This window comes from Onychomys torridus, chromosome 4 (assembly GCF_903995425.1).
Source record: "Onychomys torridus chromosome 4, mOncTor1.1, whole genome shotgun sequence".
NCBI classification, from domain to species: Eukaryota; Metazoa; Chordata; class Mammalia; order Rodentia; family Cricetidae; genus Onychomys; species Onychomys torridus.
The window spans coordinates 6,614,170-6,626,758 of NC_050446.1; the positions used below are offsets into that span (position 1 = coordinate 6,614,170).

A 12,589-nucleotide genomic window follows, 5' to 3' on the forward strand; every position below is an offset into this window, starting at 1 on the left:
TCTGGTTCACACATCCCTAGCTCACACATCTCTGGTTCATACATCCCTTCCTCACACATCTCTGACTCACACATCCCTAGCTCACACACCTCTGATTATTACAAGGCTGTCTATCCCCAGCTGACCTTTGTTTTCCTGTCTTCCACTCTCCACTTGTGGTTCATACTAGGGCAGGTCTGGCCCCCACTCTCTCTGACCAGTAGTCAGGCCTCAGAGAAATGAGGAGGGCGCTTTTAATGCCTCTTCACTCATCCCATGCTCTGTGGGGAAGCCTGGCCCCTGCTCACTGACCTCCTGCCCCGTCCTTGTTCCAGGTCATTCGAAAGGGGTGGCTGACCATCAACAACATTGGCATCATGAAAGGAGGCTCCAAGGAGTACTGGTTTGTGCTGACTGCTGAGAACTTGTCCTGGTACAAAGATGATGAGGTGAGTCAAGGGCCACTGGTTGCCAAGGGTCAGGCTCAGAGCATACCATCGATAACTGTTGGCTAGACCACACCCTCGACGTCTGAAGACTTGTATGAGGGCAGGGTAGGGTATGCAGCCAGGGAGGTGCCCCTCATCTAGGCTGGAAGGGAAAGGTGGCAGGCCTGGAACACCCTGGAGTGGGTAGGCAGGGGTGCTGGCTGCTGCTCCCTGACACAGCAGCCCAGTGGCCTTCCTGTTTTCTCACTCCAGGGCGTGCCGCCTCTTCCGTGGCCCCTGAAGGACCATGACACACACATGTCCAGCTGCCAGACACTCAGTTAACCCCTGCTTTCAAGTACTCTCAATCCCTGCCAACCAAGGCAAACTGCTCAGGATACCTTCAGGCCAAGGGACTAGTAGCCATGATGGCCTGCAGAGCCACCCCACAGAATAGCCCCTGCCTCCTCAGGCACCCAGAGGCCTCCATCACTCCCCTCCTGTTACTGGTCTCCTTTAAGAATGAGTATTTGGCTTTCACATCTGGATTCCAGAGGTGACCAGTGAGAATGGGGGGGGGCAGACAGACAGGGGGTGTTGTGGTAATGAACTCCAGCTGGCTAAGGAGTGGGGGAAGGGACCCTCTTCCTCCTGAGGGGTCTGCCCTAAGACAGGATGCTCTCAGTCAGGCATTTGAGGGGGGGCTGTGATTTGGGCCACACCATTCCCCCTCCTGGATCACTGTTATCCTCCAAGCCTGCCTTGGGACGGGGCCCCACCTCCCACCTTGGGCGGGGTCCTGTCGTTACTGGCGGGGGCGCCAAACCATCTGGACCTCATTACCCCAACCCTGGCCTCTCCTCCAGCCCAGGGGCCCCTGGAAGGGATGGGGTATGAGGTGGTGTGGGGCTGGGAGGTGGCTTCCTACCATGTCATCCTGGCAGTCCCCTAGACAGCCTCCATGGGTCTCGTTCCCATATCTAAGATCCTTTATACAGAGTTAGGGGGATGGCGGCTCCATAGCTGGCTACCCGGTGAGCCAGACTGAAAGGCTAATATATACCCAGGGCGGGTCCTTTTTTCCCCCCTTGAGTTTTGTGTATAGATTTGAGTTTAGTTGTATGTGGAAACTTGCTGAGTAGTGAGTAGTGTATGTGGTAAGGTGGGGCCTGTGTGTGTGTGTGTGTGTGTGTGTGTGTGATGTTGTGGGGGGTGTTGTGAGTGTGTTGTGGATATAAACACCTAGGTGTGAATTTATGTGCTTGCATTGACTTCATTGTCTATGCTTGTGTGCCAGTGTGGGGTGGGGGGGGGGTGGGCTGGAGGAGGGAGTGTGAATGAGGGATATTTGAGAATATGTGTATGTGTTTGGGAAGTGAGGATGGGGGAAGGGAACTTCCCATTGTGAGGCTGTGTGTCTGAGTGTGAGTACCCTGCACTTGAGTGTGAATTTGTGCTTGTATGTGTGTCTGGGCATGGATGTGCGCTTTGAAGCTGGAGTGCACAGATGCATGCCTCAGAGCTCTGGCAGCGTGAGTGCTGAAGTGCATTGTTGGGATGTGAATGCATTTTTGCATTAGGATAGCTGGAGTCTGGGCTTGGGCAGCGGTCTGGTCCCCCCTGCCCAAGCCGCATGCCCTTTAGTCTTTGGGTTGGGGAAACCTCTTGACAGACAGGCAGTCACCCACATCACCAGCTCCGACGACCCCCCCCCATCTTTCCCATCTTCCTCCGCTGCCCTCCCCCATCACCACAACCTCCCATCTGTCCCAAAGCTCTGCACCCCCTCCCAGTCAACCCTGTGCCCTCCAGTTCCCTGTCCCAGGTCCAGGCTCTGGTTCTGGAAGACAGCGGGGTTGGTGCGGCTCTCCAGCGACGGTGCCGAGGGTCTAACCCAGCCCAGCCTAACCAATGTGCAGACTACTGTACAATTTGGGAGTCCTGAACAGGTAGTCTAAACACTGGGTAGACGGAGTGGAGGTATCCTTTGGTCCATCCAGGCAGCAGCATCTGTCCATCCGGTGGGAGCTTTGGACCCATCCCTTGAAGATACGATGCCCCCAGCCCCAGCTCCCACATCCCCCAGCCCCAGCCGGCCAGCCGTGGTCCCTCTCTGCTCCCAACTCCCCTTCTGCCTCCTTTGACGTGGCAGGGGTGAGCGGGAGCTGGGCTGGAAGGAGGGGCCTGGGGAGGGGGCCGGCAGGAAGGGAGGGCTGGGGGAGGAGGCCACTCCTACCTAGTGTCCAACCCGGAGCACAAGGCGGCTGTGGCGGGCCTCCCTAGATGGGTTCCAGATGTTCCCTGGCCGCGTGTACAACTTCCTCCTCTCCTCCCCCAGCCGCCCTCTGGGGCTCCCGGCCACCCGCCTGGCATAAAGAGGGCTTTATGTGGCTGCATAGGCCAGGCGGGTATGTGGGACAGAGGGGTGGAGATGACGCCAGGGTGGGAAAGCTAGGCCCTCCTAACCCAGCCCCCACCTGAGATCCTAGGCAAAGCTATGGAGTCCTACACAGACCATCCCTCCTGCATAGGCTCTGTGGTTATTGGGTGGGTGGGCCAGTGGCATACAGGCAGCAGTAACTTCTTCCTGGTGCCCCATCGGGGGTGCCTCCTCCCAGGGTCCCTAAGCCCTTACCCTGGGACACACAGCCTACAGACATAGACACATCTGTCCACAGATTTATGTTACTTCTTCCACAAAACATCATATCAACATGTTTAGACCACTGCACAAACCATATATAAGACTGTGGCCCCTTAGTCTTCCGTTCTATTCACAATTGCCACACACATCCACAGTGACAAGCATGGTCATAACACCACATGGTCCCATGCATGCATACATGTATTATGTCCTATGGACACAAGTGCACACAATGATGATGGACTTGCTTGGCCTTGCAACAACCACAGAACCACACATATGTGCTCACTGACATACAATTTCCAGGCTTGTGCTGTGTGTCTGATTGGTAACACATGGATAGCTGGAGCAGGGAGAGAGGGAGTGGGCTGAGCCAACCCTTTGAAGCCTCTGGGGCTAGTGTAGTTGCCCCCCACCCCCCATCTCTGTAGTCAGGAAATGAAGTCAGAGGCAGCCAGGCTTGGAGGCGAGAGAGTCTCATGTGAGCCATCCCTGCCTGAGGCCCAGCCTGGCCTGTCTCCAGGACTTGCTTACGGTGAGATGAGGGAGACCTCCTCAGTCTCACTGCCTTCACCAGCCCCTTAAGCTATGGCATATATACAGGGCTGCTGGGATTGGCTTGAAAGCCATGGGGAGGGGTGCCCAGATGGAGTCAGGGCTCCATGGCTAGGATTTACTGTATAGCACCACGTGCAGTGTGTGTGCAGCGGGAAGGGCAAGAGCCCAGGACTGTTTGGGTGTTCACAGTCCCAGGTGCTCACCAACAAGGAACACTCTGAGGGATGGAGGCAGGTCAGTGCCAGACTGACCTCTCGTTCCTCCCAACAGGAGAAAGAGAAGAAGTACATGCTGTCTGTGGACAATCTGAAGCTTCGGGATGTGGAGAAGGGCTTCATGTCAAGCAAGCATATCTTCGCTCTCTTCAACACAGAGCAGAGGTGCTTGCCTGCCCTGGCTGAGCTGCTGAGACCCCGACCCTGCAAGCCCCACACCTTGCCTGCTCTAAGAAGATGGGTGCCCAAACCCAGACAGCTACTAAGTTTCTCCTGAGGGCTAGGCCCATGTCTAGGCATCCTCCCCTTCCCCTTCTCCTCTCCCCTCCCCTTCCTCATTCCCTCCCTCCTTTTTTCACAGCCACTTACCCAGAACACTCTGCCAGGCACTAGAAACAAAAAGTCTAAAGCCCCAGTCTCCTCTGGGATGGGCTCGGGGCTAGACTTCACTTCCCCAGCTCCAGGCTGGTTCTGATATGGGTTCTTTCCTACTATGAAAAAAATCCCAAACAGCTGCCAGAAAGCCGGGGAGGGTGCTGAAGGGGCCTGAGACCCAAGCAGGGCTGCACCACCTGACTGTGCAGCCTGCCTTCCTTTTATTTGAGAGTCTTGTTTAAGTAGTCCAGGCTGGCCTCAAACTGAAGAGTCTCCTGCCTCAGCCTCCCAAGTACAGGCTTTGTCTCCCCTGCCCCAGCCCCCTGCAGCTGAGGACCGAACCCAGGGCCTTTTGCTTGCAGGCAAGTGCTCCACCACTGAGCTAAATCCCCAACCCCTCAAGTGTGGGCTTTAGAGTGTGCTACCATGCCTGGCTTCAACCCCTTTCTACACATCGGGCTACTTTCCCACCTGAAGCATCCTAATGGCCACAGCAGACAGGACTCATTACCAACCTACTTCCAAAATGAGAACACTTAGGCTTGAAGAGAGGAGGAGCCTTGCCTAGGGTCAATAAGAAAGCCAGGGATCGATACTAGGCACGAGGACCTGAAAGCCCACACCTCCGAGCAGGGTGGGGCATTTCCTCACCTTCCCTCCCGCCTACCCCATCTTGCAGGAATGTCTACAAGGATTACCGGCAGCTGGAACTGGCCTGTGAGACACAGGAGGAGGTGGACAGCTGGAAGGCTTCCTTCCTGAGGGCTGGCGTGTACCCTGAGCGAGTTGGGGTGAGTGGTGGCGGAGCGAGGGGAGGAGCCAGCTGCTTTCCCTCAGGATCCCAGGGCACCAGGCTTTGAGAGGTTCTGAGTCCTTTGACTCATGAAGGGCAAGCAGGCTACCTGCATGGGTTTGGAACAAAGCCCTCTGGTTTCCCCATTTCCCTCCAGTGGATGTTTTATGTATCCCCTTCCCTGCTGGAGGGCATCTCCTGAACTTTCATACACTGGTGGCTTCAAGTCACCTTCTCACACCTCCCTCCATCACTGTGGCAGTGTCTGTATGTACCAGCTGAGTACGCTGCACTAGGCTCACACAATCCCCTCCTTTCTTTGTCTATTTCAAATGTGCTCTCTGGTGGTGGCTGATGTGGCTTCTGTGTCTCTGATGTGGGCCTCCAGGACAAGGAGAAGGTAAGTGTGCCTTTCCCCAGCTTCCTGCCATGCTCCTGGAGCCTGGCACCAACCCTGGTCAATGTATGAATTGAGAAAGGGGGACAAATTTTAGCCACTAGGATCAGAGTCAAGTCAATGCTGAACGTGGGGAGCCTCAGGCCCCAGTTGTCCTCAGTGCCTCTGTGGGGCAGACACCCTCGCAGGGACTGAGTCTTAGTGACACCGGGAGTCTGATTGCACAGGCCCTACCACTGATGCCCTGTGTTCCCAATGGCAGGCCAGCGAGACTGAGGAGAACGGCTCTGATAGCTTCATGCACTCCATGGACCCTCAGCTGGAGCGGCAGGTGGAGACCATTCGGAACCTGGTAGACTCGTACATGGCCATTGTCAACAAGACTGTGCGGGATCTCATGCCTAAGACCATCATGCACCTCATGATCAACAATGTATGTCCATAGTTGGGGGCGATGATGCAGGGTGGTTCTGTAAGCAAGCAGCCAGCTGGCTTATTTGCTTATTATATTATTTATATACACACAGGGCAGGTGAACACATGCCATTGTGGTTTGTGTTGGTCATGGGACAACTTGAGGGGGTTGGCGTTCTCCTTCCACTGTGTGGGTCTCGAGGATTGAACTCAGGTCATCAGGCTTGGCAGCACTTTTTTTGTTTATTTATTTGTTTGTTTTGTTTACGAGACAGGGTTTCTCTGTATAGTTTTGGTGCCTGTCCTGGATCTCACTCTGTAGACCAGGCTGGCCTCGAACTCACAGAGATCCGCTTGCCTCTGCCTCCTGAGTGCTGAGATTAAAGATGTGTGCCACCAACACCAGGCAGCAGCAAGCACTTTTATCTACTAAACTACCCCATAATCCCCAAACCCTTAATATTTATTTATTTATTTATTCATTCATTCATTCATTCATTTATTTATTTTCAAGACAGGAACTCACTATGTAGCTCTCTGGTTGGCATTAAACACACAGATCTGTCTACCTTTGCCTTCCACATGCTGGGGTTAAAGGTGTACACCACTATGCCTGTTTCCAAAATCCCTAATTTTAATAGTATTTATTTTAAGGCAAGATATCGAAAATATTATTGTTTTGACTCTTGAGATAGGATCTTGCTGTGGAGCTCAGGCTGACCTCAAACCTGTGGATGATCTCTACCTGGCTCTCTCCGCTTCCTGAGTGCTGAGGTGACAGGCCTGTCCCACTACACCTGGCTTCAATGTAGAAAATACTAATTAATAAGATATGTTGCATACTATTTTCCCATTAAGTTTTTGTAAACCAGATGTTACATATCCGGTGGAAATATATCATTTTAATTTGAATTTCTGGGAATTTGCAGTTGAAAAATAGATATGCATATCTAGGTTGACCCAAACATGCATGTTCTTCAGGAGGAGCCAGGAATCTGCACTTTTTGAGATCCCAGGTGCTGCTTTGAAATACACCTCACAGAGCCACCACAGCCTGTAGCTTAGTGAAAAGGCAGGGCCCCAGGAAAGCAGAAGTGCATTGAATGCTGCTGGCTGTGCCACAAATTCCCTGTGTGACTTTGAGCAGATGAACTACCATCTCTGCATCTGTTTGCTAATGTGTAAAATAGGGACGATAATAATAGAGTTGAGGACGGAGTGCTTATGAAGTGGGGGCGGGCAGCACAAAGCCGGGCACATGGCTGCCATTCAATAGATCTTGGGGTAAGGAGTCAGTGAGATTGGATGTCAACATCTCACAAGATTGCCCCAGATTTCTGTGTAACCCTGGCTGTCCTGGAACTATGTAGACCAGGCTGCCTCAAACTCACAGAGATCCACCTGCCTCTGCCTCCTGAGCGCTGGGATTAAAGGCATGCACCACCACTGCCTTGCTGCCTGGGGATTTTAAGTGGGAATTAAACCTCCACTACAGACACTGACACCTTTCACTCAATCCAAGGACACATTATAATTATATATTTATTACTTTCTTTCTAGGGCCTCGGGACATTTTAAACTATCTTCTTCCTTATTGTGGTCCCGAGAAAGGCTCATAAACTTAGGCGGCAGTTGTCTGGGCGACATGTTAGGTTCTAAGTCTCCTCCCAGATCCCAGACCTAGGGCGTGTGACTTCCCTCTCTGGCTATGTATTCTCGTCTGAGAATGAAGGATGGGGTTTGAAGAGATCTACGTATTTAGGCACCAAGTAATGCCAAACCCCAGCTCCCAGCAGTTCTGGCCAGCGACAGAGTGGCACAGTCATCAGGTTCCAGACTCCTTCCCTCCTTCCTTCCCTCCTTCTCTGCCCGCTCACAGACCAAGGAGTTTATCTTCTCCGAGCTGCTGGCCAACCTGTACTCTTGCGGGGACCAGAACACATTGATGGAGGAATCGGCCGAGCAGGCTCAGCGGCGCGACGAGATGCTGCGCATGTACCACGCACTGAAAGAGGCGCTCAGCATTATTGGCGACATCAACACGACCACTGTCAGCACGCCCATGCCCCCGCCCGTGGACGACTCCTGGCTGCAGGTGCAGAGCGTACCGGCCGGACGCAGGTACCAGGGCCGGCCCCCACGGCCCCAAAGCCCCCCAGCCCGGGGCCCGCGGGAGGAGGGCCGGGACCGGGCAGTGGCGCGCCCGGGTCTCGGGGGCTCCCACCTGGAGCGAGGGGTGGAGCTTAGAAGAGGGCGGGGCTTGTCGCGGGGCGGGGCTTGCCGTGAGCTCTGGCTGCAGGGCGGGTGGCGCCGCTGGGGGACCGGGCTTAGGCTGCGACGCTGTCAGCGGCCGCGGTGGGCGGGGCTTGCTGCATGGGCGGGGACAGCCTGGGCTGGGGGCGGGGTCCCTGTTGAGAGCGGAACCGCTCATCTCTGCTCCACGCTTTTTCGGCCCTTGTCGCTCGTAGATCGCCCACGTCCAGCCCCACGCCGCAGCGCCGAGCCCCCGCCGTGCCCCCAGCCCGGCCCGGGTCGAGGGGCCCTGCTCCTGGGCCTCCGCCTGCTGGATCCGCCCTGGGGGGGGCGCCCCCCGTGCCCTCCAGGCCGGGGGCTTCCCCTGATCCCTTCGGCCCCCCTCCCCAGGTGCCCTCGCGCCCCAACCGCGCCCCGCCTGGGGTTCCCAGGTGAGTAGGGGCTGAAAGCAGCAGGAAAGGCCGCCAGGCGGGCATGACTGGGAGGGAGGTGGAGTCGGATTCTAGATCTTGGCCTAGCAGTGGAAGCGAACCTCTCCAATCCCAGGCGCTGGGGTGGGTGGGTGCAAGGCCAAGGGACCTGCGGTCGCAGGCTGACGGTCCTGATCCGCAGAGGGCGCTGAGTCCCGGAGGTGGTCGTTTCTAGGGAGGGGGCTCTAGGACTTATACCACTTACCCCCTCCTTTTCAGCACTTGCATGGCGCTTCCTTCCTTTTTCATTTTTCTCTCCACTTTGCATTTCTTCTTCCCACACTTTGCATTTCTAAACCTTTGCCCTCCATCCTCCTCAATTCCGTTCTCCACTCACCGGTCCAGCTCCTAGTGAGCCTACCTCACGTCTAGGGCTCTGACCCCAGATGCTCTCTTTGAGACACGTGGATCTCTTCAGTTACAGTCAGAACTGCCGTGATACCCCACTTTCCAGCCCTGACTCTTTTAAGCTGTCCCAGGGTGGCTCCAGCCTCTGGCCCACAGGATCAGGCCAGGCTGTGATTGTGTGACCAGCAAGGTGTGTGATGTGTGTGGGCGTGCACACGGGTGTGAATGTGAGTGGCACCCAGGCATGGAGTAGGATCGGAAGCTGGGGAAGGGGTCTAGGAACCATGGACAGTCTGCTGCCAGCGGTCTCTAGGGAAAAGGAATACACTTCACCCCTTGGCTTTGCATTCTTGACTCATGACCTGCTTTCCAGTAAGTTCACTCTAATAGCTGACTCAGTCTGCCCAGTTTCCACTGACCTTGGTCTCTGAGAAGGATCACATTATCAGACAGACCAATAGCATCTGTTTGGGAACCTGGATGGCTGAAGGGCAGAGCTGGGGGTCTAATCCCCATCCAGATGAGGTAGGGGTAGGCCTGCTCTGTGGGGCTCTGATGATGAAACAGTAGGGTAAAGGCAGGCAGCATGTCCTGGGACTGGGAGTCCAGGGGTACTGCCTCACTTCCCTTTAGCAAGCCCTCTTCCTCCCAGGGCTCCATTTCCCTTCTCCTAAGTGCTCTGCCGCTTTTCCAGGGCAGGGTCAGATGGAGCCCGTGGGCTGCTATATTGATGGCAAATGAGGCTGGCTGTAGAGTGGGTCAGGTTGGAGATGATTTGTGGAGACTCGATGCTGTAGAGAACCGTGGATGATTACTGGGTGGAGAATGACAGACAGCTAGGTCCTAGAGTGCAAGCCCCATCCCTTATGGAGCAGTGTGGTAACCCTGTCAGCACGCCAGGCCTGAGTGTGCAGGAGCTGGTGCAAAGGCCTTCTGTGTGCAGGCGAGCTTCTGTGTTGTGACAGCTCATGTGTGTGCTTCAGTGTGTCGAGTGGCTGCATGTCCCAGATCCGTGCTGCACGTATTGGCCCGCAATGGTGCTGGGCACTGGGAGGTGGGAGGGGAGATGTATGCGTGTTTGTGGGCATGTGTGTTGCGTGTGCATGCAGGGCCTTGAGGCCTCACAGCATGTGTGTGCACGCCCAGGCGTGTGCGTGTGTGTGACCCTTAACCCCATGCCTGGCCCAGCTGTGTGTTTGTGAACTGCCCTGTTGATTTCGTGCTGTCTTTCAGAATCACTATCAGTGACCCCTGAGGAGTGTCAGCTACGGTAGGTTATGCTCTCAGCCTGCTGCATGAAGTGTGTCTGCCCCTCCCTCCTCGCTGCACCAGCTCCATGCTGAGGACAACTTTGGAACCTCTGAGCCAGGCCCCTCCTCCTGCAGCTCTAGACTCCCTCTTCCTGACCTCTGCCAGCTGGCTCTCTCTCTTCCCAGGGAGCCTCGGGACTCAGCACCCCTACTCAAGGCCTTTTTGCCTAAACTGAGGGTTCTCGGGACAGGTTCCATGCCCAAGCTAGTAGATGTGGGTGCTCCCTGGAGCTGTCAGAGACACCAGACTCGTTAACAGTGTAGGGACAGCTTGGAGAGGATGTTTGTGGCTGGCCTCTGAAGGGGCTAGAGGCCTTAGGACTTCATCCTCATACCTAGTCTGAATTGTGCTGCCAAGATAGAGAGCATCCAGCTCACAGCCTGGGAGTATGGGCATCTAAATCCACCACAGAGCAAACATGATAATCAGACAGTAGCCAGGGCTCTGATTGGTTGATTTCAGAACATTTAAATGTCTTTGCCATTCTGTCAGCCCATGACAGCTCACAGACGAGACAGAGCAGCCCCCTTTCCTTTCCTCCTTGATATTGCAATTAACGGCCATGTCTTCAGCCCCACATACAGTGACAGCCCATTAGTTTCTACACTTGGCCTCTCCTCAGAGTGGCCTGTACCTTTTAGCTAATGGCACTGCAGTATCTACTGACCTGTTAAGTCAGCTGGAGTTCTGCCTGGCTGACCACAGGACCTCTCAGTGACCTGTCCCAGCTCTTCCCCAGACACTGACGCTCACCCTTCTGCTTTTCCCCAGCAGGAAGGGCCCAGCCTCACCTACGCGACCTGCAGCCCCCCGACCAGCGGAGGCTCCCCTCTTAGACTTATAAGTCTATGGCCACAGGCATCGGCTGCTTGCCTCCCAGCCCCCCAGGATCCCCTCAGAGGACTCCTGGGCTTCCTGACCACCTGAGGGGCCTCAGCGCTCCCTCCAGTCACCCCTTTAGCTTTGCTCTCCTGGTTCAAGCACTTCTGGCCTCATGGCTGTTCCATGGGACTCCCTGAGGCTTGGGGTGGCCCTGGGCCAGTGAGATGGGAGAAACAGTGACCAGAGAAGAGGGAGGCCTTGTGGGCGCATTGCCTGGGTGATGTGTGAGAGGCCGTGTGAGTGGCAAGAGAGGGCCACCCTGCCTCCACCCAGACTGCCTGCTAGTTATGGCCTAGCACCCCCATCTTCCCTTTTTCATTCATCACCTGTCTGCCTCTTTTCCGGGAGCCTTGTCCACATGCACACCTGCCTCATCCCCCTGCCTCTGCTGGGGGTGGCTGCTCTTCCTTACCAGCTCTCCTTCCTTTTCTCTCTCCGGTTCTTTCTTGGCTTTCTCTCCAACTGCCAGCCGATCGGGTCAGGCAAGTCCGTCCCGTCCTGAGAGCCCCAGGCCCCCCTTCGACCTCTAACCAGATCCCTCCTACTCCTCGGAGACCTCCCTTACCAAGCCTGCCTGGACAGCCGTTCTGTGACTTGAAAGTGGCTCCCCCGGCCCCAAAGCGTGCCCCCTTCATCTGTGACTTAGTCTGTTGTAGTGGTGAGCTGACACATCCAGACGTGATGTTGGTGAAAACTTGTGCCCCTCTGTGGTATTGCTCCTGCGACATTCTATAAATATCTATAAATATACCTATATATATATATACATATACATATATATGGCTGACACAGCCTGGCCTGTAGTATGAGAATCAACCATCATGCTGTCCTTGTGGAGTCTTGTGGTCCAACTACAAGGGAACGCTGTCACCCTGACACACACACCCCTCCTCCAATGTGCCACCTCCAGTAAGCTTCCCTGTCCTCTTGGCCTGTGGACAGCCATCCCCTCGGCCATTCCCACCCTGCAGCATGGGGATGCTGCACCAGCAGCTGTACGGTTCTGAGAGCCACCAGTCTTGCTGTCTCTTGGCTGAGAATAAAACCCATTTCTGGATGATGGGGAATTGTGTGTCCTCTGCTGGTTCATATTCTCTGTGGAGCTGGGGGGAGGGGAGTGTAAACACTGGGCCCTGAATGCAGGGTGATATAAGAAGAGTTTATCAGGACCTCATCCTATGAACTGCTTCCACCATTGGGGGCAGGACCATGAGTCCAGCCAGGAAGAGAACCAAACAGGTCCAATGTATGGAGAGGCTAGGAGAAAGGGGACAGAATGGAAAAGGCCTGGCCTGGAAGCCAGCACCCTTAGGTGCTGCACCCTACCTATAGGTGTTCCACTACATACAGGTCATGAGGCTTGACTCTAGCCCCATGACACGCCCCTGGGATCCCTTGGCTTCAGTAAGCAGTACCCAGACGATGGGTGCCAATCAGTCCTGCTAGGCACTTCAAACCTTGGGCTCTTTACAGGCCAGAAGCCTGCCCTCTGCTGGCAGGACACTCCCTGCTCAGTGCCAAC

The 12,589-nt window shown here is 55.2% G+C and overlaps 1 protein-coding gene across 12 annotated transcripts in view; it reads left to right on the top strand.

The window, feature by feature from the left end:
- Positions 1-12,134, top strand: part of Dnm1 (dynamin 1) — a 45,003-nt gene extending 32,869 nt beyond the window's left edge. For 2 of the 12 annotated variants that reach the window (XM_036183889.1, XM_036183888.1), the window contains exons 15-22: positions 315-428; positions 3,880-3,989; positions 4,879-4,990; positions 5,381-5,392; positions 5,652-5,822; positions 7,683-7,924; positions 8,272-8,487; positions 10,957-11,600. In XM_036183889.1, the coding sequence (XP_036039782.1) occupies positions 315-428; positions 3,880-3,989; positions 4,879-4,990; positions 5,381-5,392; positions 5,652-5,822; positions 7,683-7,924; positions 8,272-8,487; positions 10,957-11,029 (1,050 nt within the window). In that variant the 3' untranslated portion in view covers positions 11,030-11,600. Of the gene's footprint in view, positions 1-314; positions 429-3,879; positions 3,990-4,878; positions 4,991-5,380; positions 5,393-5,651; positions 5,823-7,682; positions 7,925-8,271; positions 8,488-10,107; positions 10,145-10,956 lie in introns of those variants that run through there. The other 10 variants (XM_036183893.1, XM_036183892.1, XM_036183898.1 and 7 more) reach the window with 9 other exon arrangements.
- Positions 12,135-12,589: the final 455 nt, after the last annotated feature.